Here is a 25585-nt window from a genome sequence, read left to right on the forward strand (position 1 = left end):
CAAGCAGCTACCATGCGTCGGACAGACAGGCTTTGCAGCATTGCGCCGGGGCCAATCAAGTGACAATCTGGTGCGCCCATCCAGACCAATGGGCAGTACTCCATTACTGGGCATACAAACCCACGGTACACTGTAGCTCGGCTGCGAGAATCCAGGAGCGGAGAGGCCTTCTGCAGGAGCCCGAGACGCTGGTGTGCTCTGATGGCGACCGTACGGATGTGGTTGCGGTGAGAAAGTTGGCTGTCCAAGGTCACCCCAAGAAGCTTGAGGTTACTCTCTCCATTCAGGGGGACACCCGCAAACTGTACTGCTGGTAGGTCCCAGGCGGGGCGGTGATGGTCAATAGTCATGGAGGGACTATTGGCTTGCTCGAACGCAATTCTCCAGCTGGTGCCCCAATTCACAAAGGCATCGAGGGCATTTTGCAGGACTGTCGAGCTGTGGTCAATGGTATCAAGAGTACATAACCCCCCAGAGTGTGCAACGCCAACCCAGCTCTGTGTAGGGTCTTGGTCGAGCGGAATCGGATCTTCTGATGTCATGAGTACACTCCACTCCACACTCCACACTCCACTCCAGCGCAAGGCCGGTCTCGAGGCAGGGCACCATTGTTTTTGATCCGAGAGTACCCGCGACTTCCCGGGTTCCCCAGATGTGTACGGTATTATGACGCAAAGATCCGATTCCGCTCGACCAAGACCCTATGCAGAGCTGGATCAGGCGTTGCACACTCTGGGGGGTTATGTACTCTTGATGGTATCCATGGTGGACAGGCACTGAAACAGCGTTGTGTCATCAGCATAAGCGGCCAGATCTACACCTGGTGGAAGGTGGTCATCGGCATCGTTCATGTAGAGCAGGGACAGCGTCGGTCCGAACAAGCTACCTTGGAGAACTCCGGCTGTGATGCGGTGTGGGCTGGACGACTGCCCACCAACGACGACACTCAGGCGCCTGTCCAGCAGGTAGTCCTTCAACCATGCAAGGAGCATGCCGGATACACCATACTGCTGGGCTTTGTGGATCACACCTGGGTGGGAGACTCGATCGAACGCGCCAGCGATATCTACAGCAACAACTCGCATAGCTCCGCCCCGTCCAGCCACGGTCCTCCAATGATGGTGTAGTAGGGTAAGGAGGTTCTGCGTTCCCAGGCCGGAGCGGAAGCCGTACTGGTTAGCGATGAGGATATGCTGGCGCTCAAGGAATCCCATATGGCTATGATTGATGTCTGGACTGGTTAAAGTCGATTAGGTCATTCCAGTGTTCTTGACTGGTTATGGTGGATTAGGTCATTCCAGTGTTCTTGACTGGTTATGGTGGATTAGGTCATTCCAGTGTTCTTGACTGGTTATGGTGGATTAGGTCATTCCAGTGTTCTTGACTGGTTATGGTGGATTAGGTCATTCCAGTGTTCTTGACTGGTTATGGTGGATTAGGTCATTCCAGTGTTCTTGACTGGTTATGGTGGATTAGGTCATTCCAGTGTTCTTGACTGGTTATGGTGGATTAGGTCATTCCAGTGTTCTTGACTGGTTATGGTGGATTAGGTCATTCCAGTGTTCTTGACTGGTTATGGTGGATTAGGTCATTGTCACGTGGCACGGTCACAATGCTTAGGTTTTGTGCGCACATGCTCATATGCTGCCACGATGTGTCGTCATTTCTTTAGTTCTCAGTTTTTACCTCGTCGCGTCCGTCTCTGTCGTGTCAAGTAATTATATAATAACTTTAGTTCAGTTGCATTGTTGGGTGTGGCGAGTCGGATGGGTGGGAAAGATGGGCCCCTGACACCTGGAAAACACGTGCGGGTGCACACAAGTTAGTGATTATCAACTGAGTTTTTGTTGAATTGCCTGAAAAAATCGAAAATGAGTAGGAGGGCGCCACATTTTCAAGAAAACTCAAGAACGAGTCGCAGCTTTCAGTGAAATATCCCGCCCAAATTGCTCTCAATTAGGTCAAACTCACCCAGCCTCAGAAGAAGTGCATGTGAAGTTTGGTAAGGAAAACTACCTGAATGTAGCCCTCTCAGAAAACTCACGCCAAGACAATTTGACTGTGCACCCCGACAATTTAAGTAGTAAATTTGTGATAATTCATGACCCTTGGAAGCAGTTTTTGATTGGTCCGGGCAAACCCTAGCCTCTAGAACTTTGTGTACAGTCAACTTCGCCAATAACGACTGCGGATATAACAACAATTCGCGAATAATGACAGAATTTCCACGCCCAGAGCAAAGTCCCATCCAACTGTAACACATATAACGGGACTTCGCGGGGCTGGTAACTCGGCCTATTTAGCTCGTAGCTGTACTGATGAGGCCTTTATGGCCGAAACAGCTTGCTGTCTACAGCATTGGGTATCACGCTCCTCGGCTTTCGCCTTGTTGAGCACTCTCAGTAGGCTGCTCTAGTGCTGCTGCAATGCCCGCTACTTTTTGTAGTTTGAGCACTCTGGCGCTAGAGCGACGAGCTACCTTAATGTCTGTGGTGCCTCCTTTGCACCATGGCTGGTAACTCGGCCTATTTAGCTCGTAGCTGTACTGATGAGGCCTTTATGGCCGAAACAGCTTGCTGTCTACAGCATTGGGTAACGGGACTTCGGGTATAACGACACTTGGCAAATAAGGACACTTTTCTGATGCCCCGCCGAGTGTCGTTATAAGCAAATTTCACTGTACATGTACTGGGTGGCTGTTGATGACCTCCTCAGCAGCAAACACATGTTGGTGGTCCAGCCATGGCCTGACCAGCCAGACTGGCTCCGCCGGGCCAGACAATTAGATGTTAGCTTATGATATCAGTTACCTTTGAACATAGCATCAACTAACTCACCTTGGCATTTAACACCATCACCATGGTAACCAGTTTTACACGCGCATGTGAATGATCCAGGGGTGTTTGTGCAGGTTGCTAGTGAGTGACAATTATTCGTACCTAAGCTGGAGCATTCATTGATATCTGAAAACAGGCAGGGAAAGCAAGATGCATAATCGGATCCCTACCAGATTCATACAGCAACGGCCAAACACAACTTGTTCGCCTAGATGGACTTTGCGGCACGGTTCCTGAGCGCAAAACGATCCAAGATTCAGGCTTAAAGTCTACTTAAGCTCAACTAAAGTGAACATTGATAAACTTGGTTAATTGCGTGCCAGTTGTGAAAACTATTTTAGACAAGTGCCCTGATTGGCAGGGTCATGGCACCACGTACACACACAGTTCACATTCCTTGCCCTAGCAGCGCCCTAGCAACGCCCTAGCAACTTACCGGTGCAGGTTTTCCCATCTCCATGGTAACCAGCTTTACATTGACAGGTGTATGAATCAGCTGATGCTGTGCATGTGGCATCGGGATGGCAAGGATAGCGTCCATAGTTACATTGATTTATGGCTGCGGGTGACCAAGAGGCCAAGCGTTACACACACACGCAATGGAGGAAACACAGTGGACAACGCCGTCAGCCACCCTGCGGCAAGCTATCACACCCACACCCCTCGTCCACCTAGCCTCACCTAGCCTCACCTAGCCTCACCTAGCCTCACCTAGCCTCACCCAGTGCAAGACATGTACATGTCCTTTGGATTGGATTTTATTTATAGTGGTGACGATAACAGACAATTGCCTAATAACAATAGACCCACTCGAGGGAAAGATATGAATAATAAATAGACTACCGTATTTCCCCGTTGTAACAGTTTTCCCCTGTTCTCTATAACTTTACACTCCCTCGCACCTCATGCGTCTTACGCCTGTCTATTAGCACCTTCATTGGCGCCATTGCCACATGTATACTATCACATTTTGCATATAACTGGTCGAGGCACGCTCAACCAGGCCTCTTACTTTTCAAGTTTGATTAAACCTGTTACACTGGTAGCAGAGGATGGTTACTACTCTGCTTTTGGCAGGTGTTCTGGTCGCTCTGCTTACGCTCCTCGTACTCGTCGTTCGGCTGATAAACGATATCAAGACCGCTCAGCGCGTTAGCCAAGGAAACCGAACGATACATCCGAACTCGGAACCGTGGGAGCCAACACCTCGCCTTACGAAAGAGCCGCCTGTGTTTGGAGGAGATTCCGCTACATTCAAAGAATGGACGTTTACAATGGACATGGCCCTACGGTCGTTGGCACTCCCAAATGCGGCACAGAGGGTCGACTACGCGGCAGGATTTTTGACTGGAAACGCTCGTCTTTGGTTGATAGCGGCATTGGAAGCTAACCAAGTGTTTTCCGACTGGCCTGCTCTGAAAGCGGCACTTGGCGATGTGTACGGACCACGGCACAACGAGGAAACATCGCGTATGGGACTAATTTCCGCAGCGCAGCGCGGGTCGCTGGACGCATACATTGCTGCTTTCACTCGCCTCAGCCTGCAAGTGCCGGAAATCGACCACCACACCAGAGCGCTGCTGTTCGTCAGGGGTCTTACGCCGCACATCCAGCGACAGGTCATGCGTGAGCATCCACGTACCCTGGAGCAAGCTGTCATGGCAGCAAACACCGTGGAGCAGTCGCCAGGGCCACCGGCGTCGGGGCCACCAGCCAGTAGAGAGTCGCGTTCCGTGCCCAGCTTCCGTGGTCAGGGCCTCCGCAAGCTGACGGACCAAGAGCGTGTCCAACTGCGAGCAATGGGACACTGCTTTGCTTGCAGGAAGCCAGGCCACCTCGCTAAAGACTGTACTGAGGGTGGACAGCGCTACCCAAACGCTGGTCGCCAGTAAGAAAGGGGGTGCGCTTACTGGCGACGACCCAAGCACCCACGCCGGTACCAGTCGCTAACCGGTTCGGAGCTCTGGAGGTTGAAGACGTTGCTCTCCAGGAACCTACGGAGCCGGAGACACCCATAGCTGTAGGAAATTGTCCCGTTGCAGAAAGGTGTCATGTCAGCAACGTCAGCGTCGGCAATGAACCTGAACACGACCTACTGCGCATACAGGGAAAGATCGGCGGTCGCCATGCAGTGATGCTGATAGATTCCGGTTCGACGCATGACTTCATTGCAGACGGTTTTGTTCGAAAGCATCATCTTGACACGGATGCAAGCTCAGAAATGCTGAGCGTAACATTGGCGGACGGCTCGACCAGCGAGGTCCCGCAGATTTCCACACGCACGCTAAAGGTGACAGTCGGGGGCTTCAGTGAGGAACAGCACTTTACTGTGTATCCCCTGACTCGCTACGACGCTATTCTTGGCAAGCCGTGGCTTACAAGGAACAACCCCAGTATCAACTTCCGTACGAACGAAGTTCAGTTGGACGGTGAGCCCTTTGTTGCCAAATTGCCTTCAGCTAACCCGCCGACAGCCGACCGGCCATCTGTGGAAAGCATGTTTATCAGTGGCCGACAAGCTCGTCATGCCCTGAGGAGTGGAGCCGAAGGGTTTCTTGCATGGGTCACTGCTGCAAACGAGGAGAATCGTTCCGGGCCACAACTCCAGGAATCAGAGCAACAGGACATCCAGAACCTGCTCAAGAGGTACCAGGATTTATTTCCAGACGAGCTGCCGAATGAGCTTCCACCGAAGAGACCAATCGACCATGAAATCCAGATAGAAGATGGAACCAGACCACCGTCTCGACCCGCCTACCGCTTGCCGAAACCAGAGATGGACGAGCTCCAGTCACAGCTGTCAGAATTACTTGAGAAGGGATTCATTGAGCCAAGTAAGTCGCCATACGGTGCACCCGTGTTTTTTGTGAAGAAGTCGGATGGTACTCTGAGAATGGTGTGTACATTTAGCACCTACTTCCTCTACTATTGACGCTAAAGGAAGTGCTGATCTGTATATTCAACATGTATTTCGACTTCATGGTTTGAGTTCTAGTATTGTATGTGATCGTGATCCAAGATTTACGGCAGCATTTTTTCAGGAATTGTTTGATCGCTTAGGAACGAAACTAGCATTTAGTACTGCCAATCACCCTCAGACAGATGGCCTAACTGAACGAGTAAACAGAATAGTAGAGGATGTGCTGAGGGCTTTTGTAAATCATAAACAAGATAAATGGGATATGCTCCTACCTCTCTGTGAGTTTTCTATCAACAGCGCTACTCAATCATCTACAGGAAACACACCGTTCTTCTTAAATTACGGTCTAAATCCCAGAGCGCCACCCGACTTCCTCAACCCTATTCAGGGAGGCAGAGATTCAGCTGATTGGTTGCAAGCAAGACAAGACGCGGTCAAGATCTCACAAGATGCGCTAGTGGCAGCTCAAGCTCGTCAGGCCTTCTATGCAGATCGGACAAGGGTCGAGGGAAAGCTGAAGGTGGGAGATTTGGTAATGGTCTACCGGGATTTCCTCCTGACTCCTGAAGCTCGGGACCGACCATCCCATAAATTACGCCCCAAGTGGTTTGGCCCCTTTCCTATAACCCATGTGGTCGGCCCGAATGCCTACAAGCTCAAGTTGCCTCATACCAGCCGCTGTCACCCGGTATTTAATGTGTCGGCACTCCGTGCCTACGAGAAGAACGCTATTCCTAATAGGAGACAGCCTACGCCTCCGCCTATCACGGACCTTGATGGTCATGCCCGCTATGTGGTGGAGAACATTCTCAGTCACCGCCGCCGGCAGAATCAGCTTCAGTACCTAGTCAAGTGGCAAGGCTACTCTGATGCCACTTGGGAGCCTGAACATTATTTGTTGGATGAATCTGGTAATGACATTGTTCCACTTCAGAAGTACAAAACCTTGGCTTCTGCCCGCTGAGTTTTGCAGTTGAACTTCTAGTTTCACCTTACACATTTGTTGAGCTTATTACACTTTTATTTGCATGGAGTTTCAGTCGTCTTATTGTGTTACTTCAGTGCGAAGCCTTTTTTCGTCTCGCACGTGTTTGCGCTTATTGTACTCTATTCCACTTGAGCATTTGGGTTATAAGCTCCTTCCTCTCCATAGGAGGGGGATGATGTAACAGTTTTCCCCTGTTCTCTATAACTTTACACTCCCTCGCACCTCATGCGTCTTACGCCTGTCTATTAGCACCTTCATTGGCGCCATTGCCACATGTATACTATCACATTTTGCATATAACTGGTCGAGGCACGCTCAACCAGGCCTCTTACTTTTCAAGTTTGATTAAACCTGTTACAAGTTAGTTCTCCCCAATGACTTAGTACCCCCTATAAAAAATACACTTTCCACTGCCGAGGTTATCACCCCGAAAGACAGTTCCCGCCGAATGATAGTAAGTTCGTACCCGTCCTACATGTACAGACACCGTACAGTACATACATATACATGTACATCATATGCACAGACACTAGAGTTGCGCAGGCTTCCCACTGCATGCCATTTACCCCCGATAAAAAAGTACTCCCCGAAAGATAGTACCACCCCCGAAAGTTAGTACTCATGTGTCTGCTAAGTTGGAAAGTAAGTACTGTAGCCTGGCCTCAGTGGGCCAGGCAGCAGACAAGGAGAATCATCAGATCAAACTCACAACTAGGTCACAGTTCAGTTGTAGATCAGATGTAGACTCAGAATCAGACTGAATTGGAAGAGGATGAACTGAAGTGTGACAGCCCTACTTATACCTGGCCAGAGTGCTCTCTGTCCAATCAGGAGCTATGCATGTGACTACCATGACTACAGGTGTGGTGCAACTGCACCAACTAGGAATGCAGTGAGTCTTGCATGATGTCAAGTAACAGATGCCTGCTAAAAAAGTATGAAAACAAGATAAAAGATTAAAGCTTTACAACAAGGTGGCTCGAACCTAAACTACACGATCTACTGTTCCCAAACCACTGGCATTCCTCCATACAAGGTACAATGAATGAGGCATGCCCAAATATGCAATATGCACTGTGTTACAGTACGTACTAACTTACGGGGAAATACGGTATTGTCTAGGTGACCATGTTCGCCATAGAACGAATGGTTAAGGCAAACAGACGATGGGCGCCCAACTTTTGCATAAATTTTGCATAGCTGAAAGTCCTCCCTGGGTATAGTATATACAGTAATAGGTAATCGCTGGGCCAGCAGCAAAAAAAATATATTGTAACGAGACTTTTAAACTTCTAACATGACTTGTAGCTGAAGGGACAAGAAGCACTGAATTTAGGCCTGCCCGGATTATGTTTTGCATTTTTTTTGCATTTTGGGTTTTTTTCAGCATTTTTCAACATTTTGAGCACATTTTGCATTTTGAGGTCATTTTCTCATGCATGCAGCTGATCAGCGCGCTTCCTCCACGTGCACTTGGAACGACAAGGGATTCAAGTTGCAAAGGTGCAAGGTGCAAAGAAATCTGAAAGCATTCACCGCTGATTAACACACCTCACCAACTCTGCCTTCCATTCACAGAAGACAATTGACAAGCACTATGGCAAAATTACTACACTATGACTGAGACACATAATCTTCATTCTTACCACTCGGACAGTTTACTCCAAATACGCTGCAGGGAGTACACAACAGTATGCGATCATGAATACCAAGCACAGAGATTGCCGCGTAAAATGCAAGCCTTTCAGAATCACAGCAGCTCCCCTGCCTCGCCTCTCAATACATTGCATTAGAAGCCATGATTCTTGATAGATGGCATTAAGCCATGCAAACAAAAAAACCAAAAACTCCCAGACCTACTCGTATTATGATACTTGGTCTGCGTGCACCTGAGGTGGTTAAACTTGGTACAATGGAAGGTAGTATAGAATGACAACTAGCCAATGGAATTTATTGTCCAAGGAAGGGCTCATACTTTTTTTGGTCCTCCCTGTCGCTGCTCTCGGCGCTGGTGACAAACATGCTTGCTTGGGATCGACTTTCTTGCTTCCGCAAGCTCATATCTCTTCCTCTCCGCTGCCTGGTTATTTTCTAAAGAGGAGTCGATCGTGATGGTTGCCTTCTCTGTAGCCTCCCCAGGACTTTGCGCGGGCAGCACGACTACCTGTGTGGTTCAAATCAGTCGCCATTCTTTGCAAGAATTTATTTTGAACGACCACGCATGGAGTACTTTAAATCTCCACGATATGCTGAATATTCCAATGAATATTCCAAGCATTGAGTTGAATATTCCAAGCATTGAGTTGAATATTCCAAGCATTGAGTTGGAGGTGAGGGAACAGCGATCTCAGGTTGGCGAGCAAACCCGAGGTGAGCGATCCCCGAGGTAAGTATCTCGGCTGCTTTGCAAAAATGGAACTGACACCGAGTACCAGTAGCCGATTTTTTCTTGTGCGTCACGCTGCTCTTTCCTGTGCAGTGTGACAAGATGTTCTACTTTGATGCGGTGTGGTATCAGCCACCCGTCGCTCTCAAAATCCTTGAAATCTAGCTTGACCTTTCAGCCCTACTAAGTAGTAACTAAACTGAATTGCGAACCGGAATTCCGGAATTGGGATGAAAGTGAGCAGTGGCACACCGGAATTGGGATGAAAGTGAGCAGTGGCACACCGGAATTGGGATTAAAGTGAGCAGTGGCAGCATAAAACCAAGCTGAGAGATGAGCGACAATATTGATGATGCGGGGGGGGGGGGGGGACCAAGTAGAGAGTAAAAAATGAGTTTCTTACAATGGCCAGGGGCCAAGAAGAGAGGGAAATAGTGTGAGACTGGATAGATGGCAACATGACGGCAGGTTGAGTTTTATAAGGGAATTAAGTGCAGTAAGGATATGGGTTGGGTGGCAGGATTTAAGTCTAATTTGCTTTTTGAAAAACGTTTCAGATGGCGAGCCAATTAAAATTTAAATTATGGTGAAAAAAGGAGGACAAAAGGTTACGAGTTATGACTAACTGTCCACCAACGTAACCATTTTGTCCTCCGTGTTTTACCATAGTTTTATGAATGGTCGGTGTTATTTTTCCACGCATCTTTTCATAAAACAGTTTTAGATTTCGTCCAAAATATAAGCCTATAAAAACCTTAGGGTGCATTTATAATTTCTCTAGCTTCTCGGAGAAATTTCTCCTGGAAGTCGAAAACTGGATTAACATAGGAACGAGTCTCGAAGAATTCGGAGATCTTTTGCAAATGCGAAGCGCTAAAGGGGCCGCCGCGATCTTGAGTGACATGACTGTAAGTACCCACTACGCGTATGCGAAAAGGCAATGTCACATACACATGACGAGAGAGCTTGGAAGCTCAGGGCCCTACGCTATGCTTTTTTGCCTTGATGGCCCAGGCAAAAAAAAGGATAGGGATGTTATAAATTTTACATTTCTCCTTTTGTTTTCAAGACATAACCTGGGATTTGAACCCGCACAATACCCCTACATGCATACAGTCAGACCTCGCTTATCCGGTCCTCGTTTATCCGGATCCCTCGCCATCCGGAAGAAAATAGTTGGTTACAAATGTACAGCATATGCCATGCTTACATACAGTATGTGTGTTCGATTATCCGGTTCCCTCGCCTATCCGGATATTTTTGTGGAAAACGGATGTGTGCGGTTATGCGAGGTCTGACTGTACCCTGATACACTCCGCATACACACATGTACTCATTCTTCCAAGTTGCTTCACGTTATCATCTTGCATTTGAAAGCCCTATTAGAATATTGTGGCCAGCTGTTTGTGGCCAGCCGTCTTTGATGGTACGGTACGGGACAGGTATGGTCGAGGGTAATACGACACCGTCTACCACCTTGATGACCTAGGCAAAAAGCATAGGGATGTTATAAATTTTTCAATTCTCCTATATTTTTTCAAGGCATAACCTGGGATTCAAACCCGCACAATCGCTCTACATGCATCCCCCGATACACTTCGCATTCATACTCATTCTTCCAAGTTGTTTCACGTTATGATCTTGCATTTGAAAGCCCTACTTGAGTATTGTGGCCAGCTGTTTGTGGCCAGCTGTCTTTGATGGTACGGTACGGTACGAGACAGATACGGAATAGCGCCAGACGGAGGTCCGTCCACCACAAACACCAAATTAAAGCTGTGTGGACACTGGCTAGCACCAGACGTTACCGAAGTAACGTCTTCTGCATAGCTACGGGAGTGTGGCTTGATACACTTGATTAAAGTGTGGCTTGAGCAGAAGTTCGCATGCGTTGACCACAAAACGCGGGAATCTCCAAGTTTCAATCACCTCTAGTGTTCGGAGAGCTTCGAGAACTTTGGAGAGTCTCCTAAAAGAGGATAAAAGAACACTTCTCGAAGTTTTGGGAGAGTCTCGAATTTTTCGGAGAGGATTTTTAAAGAACACACCCTTAGAGCGGGTTCTTTCTCAGAGATACAACGAAAAACAATTTGTTCAAATTTGATCTCCACCTTGCTGATAAACTCAAAATTTCTGTAAAAATGTAGTCAAATTTGCTCCCAAAGTGGTACCGCCCCAGCCAAAATTAAGGAAAGACTCCCAAAGACATAGTCTTCATAAAGGCAGTTGCATAACACTGAGTCCTGCCTACCCTCCAACATGTGCTACAGCCAGTGCTACATGCAAAGCAGCCGCAGTTACGAACTGATTGTTTGCTTACCCCGTTGCCTCGTATGCAGTACAGCTGCCCTCTTTCATCCAGACGCAATCACGATCAACCCGACACGCTGAGCAATTGCTGGCCTTGTGACATTGGTGTACGTCGAGCACGGCAAAGCTTTCCAGTGATTGCACATGCAGAACGGTGTCGGCGGTGATTTTCTGCATGAAATGAAGAGAGTGTTGACATGAACACCACATTCAACATTGAATATCATGACTTTATGATCTTCTGTACCTGTACTAGTCTGAGTGCTGTGAGTGCTGCGAGTGCTGCGAGTGCTGTGGGTGCTGCGGGTGCTACGGGTGCTGCGGGTGCTGCGGGTGCTGCGAGTGCTGCGAGTGCTGCGGGTGCTGCGTGTGCTGCGAGTGCTGCGAGTGCTGCGAGTGCTGCGAGTGCTGTGACACTCACAGCCATATTAGACACCCCTAGCAAACAATACTACAACCAAACCTGTAACTAACGGCAACCATGATGACTAGTCACCAGCCTGCTGCTGCAGACCACTTCATCAGGCACGGCCCGTGACGGTCTCACCTCCAGATATGGTTGTGCGGTGCAAACCTCTACCTATTAAAGAACCACCTGCCACTAAAGACCGTTTTCTCTGGCCCCAACGGGTGGTCGTTAGTCACAGGTTTTACTGCACTAGTATATGCAAGGCTTTATTCAGTGTAAGACTGGTTGGTCAATAAAGACAGTTAACAAAAACAGTTGACTAAGATAATTAATGTAGAAAGGAAAAGGAAATATAGATACGTGTTGAGACCTTTCTACATTTATTATTGGCTAAACATCCGAGTTTCAAAGATAATTTAAAAGAGAAAGGTTTTGCAGAGCGAAATTTCGCATGGTCTGGGCTTGTGAACATTTCTGCGAATTTTGTGTTTTGCATGATATTTGCTCCAAGAATGTACATGTGCACTTGTGTTTGTTTGGAGAAGTGGTCTTCACCTGATAATGTATGTGTTGCGAGTGGCGGAAACCTGAGATGAGAACTCTCTTTCACTGCATTGTCCATGGCAGGGTACCTACAGACAAACGGGTTGGCCTGTGCTGTAATCCGGTGCATCGACACGGCCTGAATTTCAAAATAGGCATTATTGGTGTCACCAAGACGACCAGACAGGAGGTCGGAGATAGTTCCGGAGATAAAGCAACACAGGCTGCAATATGGGAAGCCAGCACTGGAGAACCAAGACAGGGGTAGATTGAGGATTAAGGGTAGCGAAACCTACTGCGAACATTTTTTCATGTTTCCTCCAACTTTCGAGTTCGGAGCTGCAACGATTCGCCCGAAGTTTGGCTTCTTGTAACGTCAAATGAAAATTCGTGCGAAACCTTTTTATTAAAGAATGCTGACAGGTTCCTCGCACCGGCCATAGCCCCATCGGCTAATGGCAGCAGCAACAACGCAATAATTTTACTGCATGGTGGACTGAACAAGCTAATGGCTGCCGGTTTCTACCACCATTCTGCGCCCAGACTTTAATCGATTTTGACTTTACTGTCAGTATAAGGCCATCATTTTTTATAGCTATGTTTCGCGTCGTCCGCACGCATACGTTTTGATTTTTTCCGGAAAAAAATAAAAAATCGAACATGCACAGTGAGTGTACGATCGTGCGAGTCATCAGTGTGGACAGGTTGCATACGGCAAAGCTGGGATTCAGAAATGGCCTCTAGCCTAGGCCAGTGTTGGTAAATCGTTTGTTCGGCATCTGGGAGCAATATTCTATGAGCTTACACCAGACCGCATTGATCGCCTAAGCTGAGAGGATGCGTCGTTCCGGAGCTCTTTGCACCGCTGCTGAAGTCTGAGTACAATATTCCAGCGAAGCATAGGCACCATGACCAACGGTTGCCTCCTCTGTCCAAAGTGAATATTTACTCATGCTGATAACCCAGATGTTGCGCTTCGATGTACGATTTTTCTTTCGAATGTACACCATGCACGAGCTATTGTGCTATGTACAGTGCATACACCTCTGATGAGCCTTTTTTATTACTTTGCAACTTTTTATTTTTTTCCACCTCTCGCATATGATTCTGGAAGTTGAACTGACGCGAAACGTAGATGTAAAAAATGATGGCCTAATATCCCTAAGAAACGCATTGGCCGGTAGAGGCTGAACATATGCCCAAGAACAGAGATTTGCATGCTAGCAAGGCACGAGAACAACAAATCTGGATATTCGCATTCCGCCACGCTAGCAGGCAGTCATGTCAACACACCACAGGCAGCTCTTGTTTGTGGGTCTTTATCAGATGGTTTAAAGAAAAGAAAGGTCTCATTGGATTTATAGCTGATAAAGGACCCGTAATGCAAACCTCGGCTTCATCTTTGTTGTTATTTATACAAAACATCTATATAATTTAATGTAACCAATGCTGTAGGTGAAGGTGTTTCGGCCATAACTGTCTCATCAGAATAGCTACGAGCTAGTCATTTAAGATAGCTCGTCGACCAAGCGTCAGAGCGTTCTAACTACAAAAGGTAGCGGGCAATGTAGAACGCAGTAGCACTAGAGCCGCCTACCAAGAGTGCCCAACAAGACGAATGTCGAGGAGCGTAATATCCAGCGTACTTTAGTATACCCACTGCTGTAGAGAGTAAGCTGTTTTGGCCAGGACATATGCCAGGCCTCTTCTGATATTAATATCTTGATAATGATGTTATCTTCTTGCATGGAGTGGTTTGCTCCGTACTCTGCTGACTGCTAGGCTAGTGTTAGGTATGCGTTAGACCAATGTGTCAGTGCATTTGCATGACCCATACTCAGACCGAGATATAGACGTGATTGTGTTGTAGATTCAGTTCTTGGCAATTGCTTACCTGCGAGCTAAGAGACATCCGCCTGATATTGTTTGTTGGTCGCTCATCCACTGCAACTGGGTTCTATTTCACGTTAATCAACAGGGACAAAGATTATATAAAAAGGAAATGGAATTTTCAACAGTATCCTTGAGGACAAAAGTTCAATCTCAAAATTTCACACACACACACTCGTACTTGTTGCTCACTGCCAAAAACTGGTCACGTGGGTCTCCCCGGGAGAGGGGAGAGAGACTCAAAAGGAATCTTGGAAAGATGACTCAACTCACACACACACACACGCAACCACACACGCACACACACACACACACACACACACACACACACACACACCCTGACATTGTCTTACCCACCCCTGATTACTGGTTGCAAGAGTACATAACCAAGAGTGTGCAACTCCTATCTTGAGCTGCGGTGGAATTTTTTCAGAAGTGTGATGAAGTGGATATGCTTTCCCGTGCTTGTTTTATAAAGTTGGTGAGAGTTCATCAGGTTCAAGACACATCGATCTATTGCCCGTTGTTCTGCTTTGACTACCGTAGCTGTAATTTACAAACGAGAGAGCTTGGAAGCTCAGGGCCCTACGCTATGCTTTTTTGCCTTGATGACCTAGACAAAAAAAGCACAGGGATGTTATAAATTCTTTAAAAAAATCCCTTTTTTTAAAGACATAACCTGGGATTTGAACCCGCACTATCGCGCACCCTGCATGCATCCCCCGATACACTTCGCATACATACTAATTCTTCCAAGTTGCTTCACGTTATGATCTTGCCCTATTTGAATATGCATTGTGGCCAGCCGTCTTTGATGGTACGGTACGGTACGGGATAGGTATGGGACAGGTACGATCGAGGGTAATACGACACTGTCTACCGCCTTGATGACGGCAAAAAAAGCATAGGGATGTTATAAAATTTTCAATACTCCTATTTTTTTTCAGGCATATCCTGGGATTCGAACCCGCACTATCGCCCTACATGCATTCCCCCATACACTTTGCATTCAAGTTGCTTCACGTTATGATCAAGTGACAAGCGCCAAGTACCTGGGCTTGCACATCGATGACGACCTGAAATGGAACACAATGGTTGACCATATAGCCAAGACAGTGTCCTCAAAGATTGCCATTCTCTTCCGCCACAGGCAGTGCTCACCCTACTTGAGATGTATAATTTTACCCACATTCCAATACGCATGCAACAGCTTTTCCTCTTCCCTTTCCTCTGCACAATGTGATCGTCTTGAGATACTTCTCAAGCGAGCTGTGCGTGTTGTCTGCTCTGCTCCCTTCCTGTCTGCAATTGCCCCTCTTTTTGAACGCCTCAGCATTCAACCCCTGCAATCAATGTATTGCCGCAAACTCCTCCTGCTAACCTTTCGTGTAATTCATAATAACTGTAGTGTGCTTCTTCATGACCTCGTTACACCTCTGTCACACACCCGTCGAACGAGGAGCACAGATGTTCCCCTGCTTCTTTTCCCGAGGATCATATCTGCCGCTGCCACACGCAGCCCTTCATATCAATGTCCTGCTCTCTGGAATAAGTTGCCTGCATCTATACGATCACTGAAGAAACCAGGTCATTTCCGGACCGCTCTCTTACCCCACCTGAAAAATTCACCAACTTACGTTGCTCACTGATCAAATAATTATGCAATCTTTCCTCTGCTAGCTAGCTGCTGTCTTAAATCCTACTCTATTTTTCTTTTTTTTCTTTTTTTCTTTTAATCTTTTCCTTACATTTGTGTGCCTGTAACTTTAGTTGATCTCATGTAAGGCCACACGTTTTTATATCTATGTTTCTCGTCACCCGCGCGCATACGATTCAGGAGTCTGGAGGAAAAAAAGAAAAAAATGTGCTGCACTGACTGTACATGTGGGGACCAGCATACTCATGCACATGTACATAATGTGGCCTGGCCTGCGCGACACATGATGCGAGGTCACCAATTATTGTGCGCAATCTAGCTGCACATGCACAGATTGGTGACAGAAGCTCCTACCACATACTAGTTGCTAACTATGGATGCTATTTTGCATGGTGTATTGGTGGATTTTAGTGTGAACTATAAAGGTCTGATAAACTTTTTTTATTTTTCGGTCATTTTTTATTTTTTTCCACCTCTCGCATATGTTTTTAGATTTTCAGGTGACGAGAAACATAGAAATAAAAACGTGTGGCCTAATAAGGCAACACTGCCTGTTTGTTATTCGTCGTTAAATAAACCAATCCAATCCAATGCAATCTTGCGTTTGAAAGCTCTATTTGAATATTGCGACCAGCTGTGTTTGATGGTACGGTATGGTACGGGACAGATACGGGATAGCGCCAGGCGTGACACAAACACACAAACAAACAAACACACAAATACCAAATTAAAGCTGTGTGGACCCTGGCTAGCGCCAGAAGTTACTGAAGTAACGTCTTCTGCATAGCTACGGGAATTATTGGTATCTCTGGCTACAAATGATGGCATCAGTGAGCCAAACCGCCACCAACGACTGATGTCATAAAAAGTCCGCCGTGGGACTGGGGGATCGTCGAGTTGCACACTCTTGGTTATGTACTCTTGCTTGTTGTTATTGGTCATGCCTCGGCAACCAGCCATGTTATGCTCAATCTACATACAGAACTGGAGCTTTTGTGCTTTGTGGACTCATCAGTGAAGCGCAGAGAAATGAGGCTGAAACTGTCAGCGATGAAAAATAAATTGTTCACAGCTGGATTTAAACCAGGTCCGAGCTTAACTTTCCAGAGTTCTCAAACCGACAATTCAGTGACATTGACATTATTTATAGAAAAGAAAAAGGACCAAGGATGTCCAAGTTGCGCTATAATGTCCACTAACACCACCAGTTACTTAACAATCAGTTCACGCGTGACTTGACCATATGGAGGATATATGAGGGATATATGTTCCTTGGTCCTTTTTCTTTTCTATAAATTTAACCTTGGCTCTCCATCCAAGTCCCGGCATTGACACAATATTGAAGTTTTATTTGAAGGATTCTCTCTAGGCAAACCTATGCCTATCAAAGACGGTCTGCAGTGAGGTCTGTGTAGTGCTAACAGCAAAGACAACATACGACATAGCCGCACCGCATGGCCCAGCAGTACAACTCACTGTCTTGCGGGTTTCCAACACCTGAAATACTCCACTGAGGACGGTTTCTTCTCGGGTATTAGCATGTGCGAATGGAGTCTTCAACTTCGTAACACGTCCATGTTCTGTAAGATAAAAACATCCAGTAGTTGCATCAGCAATGGCAGATATACTAGCGTACGCACAGAAGCAACTGGAAAATTCGTTAATCATAAAAAAGTGTACAATGATGATAATTATGATGTTCGATTTGTTGAGAGCCGGCCCACATCCTTTTGTTCCGCATGCCTTCTTGACCGGCTCAACTTCTCCACCAGTCATCTGATTCTCTCTAGTTCACCATGGAAACTGATCGACAGTCAACTCTACCCGTCCTGGATGTGCATCGAATACTGGGGTCAGTGAAACCAATCTCACAGAAAGGTCACCTCAATGGAGCTGCACCGATGTTGGTACAGTCACATGACAGTCAGTGATGGTACAACAGCACAGACAGTTGGTTATGCTTAACGCATCTCAATGAAGGGATATCTAAATACAATGTAGGAGCCCGTGGTCTCTCGTAATGGACACCCTCCTTGTCTGCATCAGCAAGTGCTGTCACAGGAACTGATTACACTGATCAAGAGTTTAGTATTCTTCAGATTATTACGTTAGGCTGCACTTTGCCGCACACTTGTAATCCACCGGGAAAATGTCAGCTGGCTGGATGTACATATTGTCTTGGCTATATACACATGCACCAGAACAGTGATGTGAACAGAACTGGTCCAGTGTGTCGGTTTGGCACTTTTTGTCCGATTTCAGGGAGCTCTACTGTACTCTTAGAGCATGATCAATTGGGCGAATCCCAAGCAAGTGTGCTCCGAGTGAGCATGATCAATTGGGCGAATCCCAAGCAAGTGTGCGCCGAGTGAGCGTGATCCATTGGCCAAATCCGGCCGAATACGGAGTAGGTGGACCGACCACACCAGCTCCCACACCGGGAGTGGCTGGAGTGGAAATGGACTTTGCCGTTTTGGACAGCTTTCACAGAATCTTTGTACGATATGCGTACATTTTGCGTACTACACCCTTGTTTTGTTCGATTGGGCCAGCGTTGCTCGGACCACACCGTCCGCTCGCACTCAATCCAGATTCGCCAATCGATGACACCCTTGGTGACACACCACATATATATATATGAGCCTCTAGATTCGAAAAGGGAGCTTATGTCGTTTCGCGCAGTACTGAGAAAAATGCATTTGAAAGTTGAGTTTTCCGCATAAAGCGATGTATAATTCACTTATTGAAACACCATAACTCTCTGAAAGATGAAGATTTTGGACCTAGGTTTTTTTTAGGTTTTTTACACAGTGATCTGCTTGAGTACAACAATGTCGTGGTGTAGAAAACTCAAAATGTTCAAAAATGACTTTTAATGATAGCTTGCATGCCGTCCTACCGGTAGGACCACGGGTCCTGCCGGTAGGACCCAAGAAATCGCGCTGCAAAAGTGCTTTTGGTTGAGAAATTTCTTGAAACAATTGTTGAGATGAGGTCTTTGTCAGGCAAAGTAATGGCGCAAAATGCAAGACTATGTCCAGTGCATTGCATACGCGCAATTTTATCGATTATCAAAATGGCCGCACATACTCCTGTTGGAGCGCTAGCAACTCTGTCCAAAGTGAATTTTGATCATGGCACATCAATCGTGGTGAGGTACTAATGTTTTTATTAGTCTGCCAAGGCAGTGGGATGCATAATTCCATACACCGTTTCCATGGTTACCATTTGCTGTTACCATGGAATTTCGTACTATGCCTTGTGCGATCACGTCTAAAATTTGTGGACTCCTTCACTAGCCCCTGAGCAACAGTTTAGGGTCAAGTTTTAGGTCAATGTTAGAACAGAGGCCATGCAGCATGTCTGTGTATGGTGGTCCTACCGGTAGGTCCTACCGGTAGGACCGAGGTCTATGCAAGCTATCATTAAGCTTAAAAGCCACCTTTTTGAATCTAAATGCTCATATATGTAGTAGACATCCATGATACTGGCAAGCGACGTCCATTTCCTTTTGGAGAATCATTTTAGCATACAAATGTCGCAGTAATGTAGTTAGTGTGTGTTAGCATCCACCGATCACACTGCCATGTTTGCATCTGCCGCGCACCGCTGCATTGTGCACTGCACTCACACTGCCAGCGCATAGATTCGGGCACGCTTAGCCTGACGTCACACAACTGCTTCCTTTGAACTTTTGCTCACTGCACTCACACTAGTACACTGCCAGCGCATGGATTCGGGCGCGCTTAGCCTGACGTCGTACAACTGCTTCCTTTGAACTTTCTCTTTCTTTCTTGCTGTTGGCTTCACTTCAAAGACTAGTCTAATTAGTGGTGACTTTAGCTTGTGCCAGCACCAAATTTTCGCTTGTGCCAGCACCAAATTTTCAGTTTGGCTTCTAGCTTGTGGTAGCTTTGAGTAACTAATTAGCCAGATGCTTCGATTGTGTTCAGCTCATACTGTTGGTGCCTGAAACAATGTCGTCTATTGTGCATCGGATGCGGGTGGCAGAACTGCGAGCCGAGCTGGACGATCGAGGTCTGCTGACCACCGGAAAGAAATCCATTCTGGTTCAGAGATTGCTGGACGACATGGAGAGAGAAAACCTGGGGCCAACTCAACCTTCAGCAAACGACTCTGCCGAACCCACCGTGGATACATGCGAGGTGCTCGCCGATCCCCCGGTCACCTTGGATCCGACTGGTATTTGCGAACTTATTCGGGCTGAAGTTCGTTCTGCCATCACAGACGAGATTGGAGCCTCTCTTCTGTCGCAGCCAAGTGCGGCACCAGCGCCCCCAGCTGCGTCATCCGACATTGGCATGGGTGCTGCGTGCTCTACACCGCCTCACGCTGGAAATCTGCACGTCCCAAAGTCGGCGCAGGATAGGATATTGCGAGGTGAGTTTGTGGACTTCGACCAATTGTTGCCTGAGATCTTGGGGGCAGTTGATAGCAATAAGTCGTTCGAGCTCAGATCCAGTTCATCCGGGGTGCACTGGAAGTCGTAGAGGTGAACACCACTCGCCCGGTTCGTAGACGTGTGCACGATATCGCCACTTGGTTAGAAGCATGGTCTCTGTGTATGCATGTTGTGATCAGCAATGCACAGCAGAACTCCTGTCATACCAGTGCATGATCTTGGCGGCCAACAGGCAGTATTTTGCAGAGGCTTGGCTTATGTATGACCAGCAATTTCGAAGGCTTGTCGCTTCTCAACCTGGCAAGCGCTTTGATACGATTGACATAAATACATGGCAGCTGTGCATCACAGGCAAGGCCAGGCATAGATGTCAGTCGTGCAGCCTTGTCCACCCAGCGGCTGCAAGCAACATGTGTCTTTTTCGTCCCAAACATGCACACCAAGCTCAAACATCATCATCCTCACTGCTCACCCGCAACAACGCAGGTGCCGTCATCTGCCGAAACTTCAACCTTGGCAAGTGTAGCTGGTCAAATTGCCGGTTCTCCCACATCTGCAACCGCTGTGGCAAGGACCACCCCCGCAGCAAGTGTTCCGGCAAAGGTCAGCGACCAGCCCAGTAGTTCGGGATTGCAATCCCAGCCTGAGCAACCAATAACTGTTGCATGTGTACATAATTTTGTTCCCCCTCACATTAATAATTCCTCTGTACATACCCCTTTGCATGTCTCTCGTTTTGAGCTTCTATTGCGTCATCACCCCGATAAAGAATTTGCTTCCTATGTGCTAAACGGGCTGCGCTACGGCTTTAGCATAGGTTTCACTGCTTCACCCGACGTTTCTGTCCAGTCTGCTAATCTGCCATCTTCTGCTGCTTGTGCCTCCTTTATTTCTGACCAGCTTTATGCTTCTTGCCAGCGTGGCGAAACTGCTGGTCCTTTTAGTGCAGCCCCGTTCACCTCCATGCGCTGTTCTGGTGTCGGCGCGGTACCGAAGAAGAACGGCAAGCTTCGTATGATTCACCATCTTTCTAGCCCCGCCGGTAATAGTGTGAACGACGGAGTTCCAGCTGACCAGTTTTCCCTGCACTACATCAGTATTGACGATGCAATCGAGTCTATTATGTCCTCACCTCAGCCGGTGTACCTCGCAAAGCTGGACATCAAAAGTGCATTCCGGCAAATCCCAGTTCGTGCTGAAGACCACTCACTACTCGGCATATTCTGGCAAGGCAACTACTATTACGAGCGGGTGCTACCGTTTGGGCTTCGCTCCAGCCCAGCCATTTTCGATTCCGTTGCCTCGGCCATAGAGTGGATTATCCAGAACCATTTCTCCATTGCCGACCTATTCCACTACTTGGACGACTTCCTAAACGTCACAACTGGCCATACTGTCGCCCAGCGTCAACTAGCAATCCTGCTGCGAGCCTTCATCTATTTGGGCGTGCCGCTAGCGCCAGCAAAGGTGGAAGGTCCTGCGAGATCACTGACGTTCCTCGGCATTATTCTGGACTGCGAGCGGCTCGAGGCCAGGCTCCCCATGGACAAGCTCAACGACCTTCGATCGCTATTGGCCAGCACGATCAACAGCCGGAAGATATCCCAACGCCAACTCGAGTCCCTATTGGGTAAGCTCTCGTTTGCTGCCCGTGTCATCACTCCAGGCCGTACCTTCATGCGTCGTCTGTGGTCCCTCTGCTCACGGTTTCAGCAACCACACTACTCAATAACTTTGACCCAAGAATGCGTGGATGACCTGCTATGGTGGACGAGGCTACTAAGTGAGTGGAACGGGAAGTCCTTCTTCTTGCACCCTAACTGGACCCCATCACCAGATCTCCAGCTATACACAGATGCAAGTGGCACTCACGGCTGGGGTGCTTACAACAACGGGAAGTGGATTCAAGGTTCATGGAACAGTGCCCAGATGCTGCAGTCTATCGAGTGGAAGGAGCTGTTTGCCCTCGTAGCAGCCTGCGCCACATGGGGCGACGAATGGGCTAAGCTCCGGATTCGGGTACACTGCGACAACTCGGCGGTAGTGGACTGCATCCGTTCGGGCACGTGCAAAGCCCCAGCTGTGATGAAGTTGCTACGCGAACTGTTCTTCGTTTGCTATGAGTTCAACTTTCATGTTAGCGCTGTGCACATTGCTGGCTCCAAGAATGTCATTGCAGATTGCCTTTCTCGTTTTCTTATGCAGGAATTTCGACGTCATGCTCCGTTAGCGTGGCCGAGTCCAGACCGTGCTCGTCTTCCAGCAGTCTTGTGAGCGAAGTTACTAAGTACGCTGCCTGTGCAATTGCTCCTAATACCAGACGCACCTACTCTGCCGGTGAGCGTCGTTTTGTCAGTTTCTGCTCCCTTTGCAATCTGCAACCTTACCCAGCTTCTGATCTTACCCTCAGCTGCTTTTGCGCTTTTCTTGCTCGCTCTGTCCGCCCTTGCACGATATCTGTTTATTTGCAAGCTGTACGAGGTGAATAGCAATTTCTGGACATGAAAATAAAATAGAAGCCCACTGGCTGTGTGTTTTACATTTTTCATATCTTTTTGTATCTATTGTATGGCCTAATCCTTCATCTTTCCAAATATGTGACAATTGCTCATGCTGTGATCCCAGAGACTTTCTAGCAGGATGTTTTCGACAGGCCAATTTTTTGGCCTAAATTTCAGTGTATGGAATTCTGGACATGAAAGTAAAATAGCGTCAATAGGCATCCTATACTGCACCATTTTTGTTATTTTTTCTATTGGTGGACTGCAGTTGGCCTCTCCACACTTCCAGCCAGCAGGTCCAAGACTATACAGCGTCTGAAGTGGAGTGCACATGGGGAAGCCAACGATTCGTCCATTACTTCTTATTTTACTCAAAATTCAAAATTCTCTTGCGACATAGTACCACAAAACTCGTTGAAATGCCTCCCAAGAAAAGACTATCAACAAGGCACCGACACGAGGAGAAACTACAACAGCCCAGCTGTCAACTACAACAAGAAAAAACTTCATCAACCTGACTGACTTGACTCTACACGCGACGAAAAATTATTTTACTCGAAATGTCCAGAAATGTACAATGTCCAGAAATAGCAATTCACCTCGTACGGAATGCACACATTGAACAGGGTCTAGAGGATCCCCTGATCGAGACCTGGCTTCTCAAGAGAGTGTTGAAGGGTGTTCAACGGTGCCATGGGACCGAGACAGTAAAGCCTAGATTGCCCATAACTATGCCAACTCTAAGGAAATTAGTCGATGCCTGTGATCACCTCCCCGTGTTGCCCGAGCATGACCGAGTTCTCTTCAAGTCTGCTGTGCTGTTGGCATTCTTTGGTTTCCTAAGGTGCTCCGAATTTACAGAGGGCCTTACAAGAGAGTGTATCAGATTTGAGTCGGGCAGCATGACCATCCTGCTAAAGAGATCAAAGACAGATCAATTTGGAAAGGGAGTCCATATTGTCATTGGACCGGCCGGTCGCCCTTACTGCCCTGTGTATGCTATGCTACGCTACCTGGCGATGATTGGCAGTCGAAACGCATCCACTCCTCTGTATGTACTTGCCAGAGCTGTTTTCACCAGTACTGTGCGCTTGCTGCTTGAAAAGGCTGCGGTGCCAAACATCGAACTCTACTCGGGGCACTCATTCCGAATTGGCGCAGCTACTACCGCTGCCATGGCAGGGATACCCGATTCGCTGATTCGTTCTGCCGGCAGGTGGCAGAGCGATGTGTGTCTACGCTATATGCGAATTCCAATGGAGACCAAGTCCAAGATCTCGGCTCAGCTTGCCTCAGTGAGTGACCTTATCTGATTCTTTGCACGGACAGTTTATGTTCCATCCCTGAAGTCCTAGCATAGGAATGTCACTGCTCGATAATTTCTTAATGCTGGGGGGGGGGGGTTGTTCGGGGATAGTGTTGCTGCTTTGTGGGGCTCTATCGCTCCTAACTGGTCACTTGCTTCGCTAGTTGCGGCTCTTCACGAGCCAGTTGTTGCCAATTGCATTGGCTTTGCCTTGCAACCCCATTGTGGCACAATGTGGGTTTATTGCGGCTCCTCGCAAGCCAGTTGCTGCCAGTGGCCTGGCATTGCTTTCCAGCTCTTCGAGCTTTTGCATTACCAGACCAGTTACTCGAAGCAGCACACTATCTCCAAAACAATTCCTTGTTGCCTTGGGCTGAGTATGAGTGTGTGAGGGATATGGTGCTAATGTCGCAGTAATGTAGTTAGTGTGTGTTAGCATCCACCGATCACACTGCCATGTTTGCATCTGCCGCGCACCGCTGCATTGTGCACTGCACTCACACTGCCAGCGCATAGATTCGGGCGCGCTTAGCCTGACGTCGTACAACTGCTTCCTTTGAACTTTCTCTTTCTTTCTTGCTGTTGGCTTCACTTCAAAGACTAGTCTAATTAGTGGTGACTTTTAGCTTGTGCCAGCACCAAATTTTCACCCTCCATCCCTCCCATTTTATCCTCTTGCTAATGGTACTATGGAACATTTAGCTCTATCGCTCCTAACTGGTCACTTGCTTCGCTAGTTGCGGCTCTTCACAAGCCAGTTGTTGCCAATTGCATTGGCTTTGCCTTGCAACCCCATTGTGGCACAATGTGGGTTTATTGCGGCTCCTCGCGAGCCAGTTGCTGCCAGTGGCCTGGCATTGCTTTCCAGCTCTTCGAGCTTTTGCATTACAAGACCAGTTACTCGAAGCAGCACACTATCTCCAAAATAATTCCTTGTTGCCTTGGGCTGAGTATGAGTGTGTGAGGGATATGGTGCTAACAAACAAAATATCATCGAAACCTAATCTGTACGTGTGAACCGGAAACAGAAGCAGATAAAACACGAGGTAATGCCTCGGCTGGCTCCCAGGTTGCGGTTATGCACTGCAGGTAATGTGCCATGACAGACTCCATATGCAGAGTTGCTTACCCACCCTACCATCTACTCAAGACACTTGTTCAACTTGCAGTGAGTATGATGCAGATATGAATTCTGAATTGCTTTCCTTTAGGCTACTTACGATCGCCTAAGAAGACTGTTCCGCACCAATCGCTGTATCCGGCTGCCACACTGTTAAAACTGTAAGCACACAAAACCAGTTTGGACAGTGGCTGAAGTCAACACCATGAACCATAATAGGTGTATTTATGCTACGACCTGTACAATGTCATACTCACTATTCGTATTTCCCGCTCGTTCCCCTTGGCAATGAGAG

The 25585-nt window shown here is 47.6% G+C and overlaps 2 protein-coding genes across 2 annotated transcripts in view; both read right to left on the reverse strand.

Annotated features, from left to right (window-relative positions):
* The window catches only part of LOC135825908 (fibrillin-1-like), a 289285-nt gene that overhangs the window by 210907 nt on the left and 52793 nt on the right, over positions 1–25585 (reverse strand). The window lies entirely within an intron of this gene.
* Positions 1–25585, reverse strand: part of LOC135825909 (uncharacterized) — a 60905-nt gene that overhangs the window by 25197 nt on the left and 10123 nt on the right. Inside the window, exons 5-11 of the mRNA XM_065338545.1 lie at positions 25391–25449; positions 17417–17520; positions 14288–14350; positions 11452–11612; positions 8392–8417; positions 3274–3396; positions 2838–2963 (exon numbers count right to left, since the gene is read on the reverse strand). Coding sequence (XP_065194617.1) covers positions 2838–2963; positions 3274–3396; positions 8392–8417; positions 11452–11612; positions 14288–14350; positions 17417–17520; positions 25391–25449 — 662 coding nt within the window. The remainder of the gene's footprint in view (positions 1–2837; positions 2964–3273; positions 3397–8391; positions 8418–11451; positions 11613–14287; positions 14351–17416; positions 17521–25390; positions 25450–25585) is intronic.

The sequence above is a fragment of the Sycon ciliatum genome, chromosome 10 (assembly GCF_964019385.1).
Source record: "Sycon ciliatum chromosome 10, ocSycCili1.1, whole genome shotgun sequence".
NCBI lineage: Eukaryota > Metazoa > Porifera > Calcarea > Leucosolenida > Sycettidae > Sycon > Sycon ciliatum.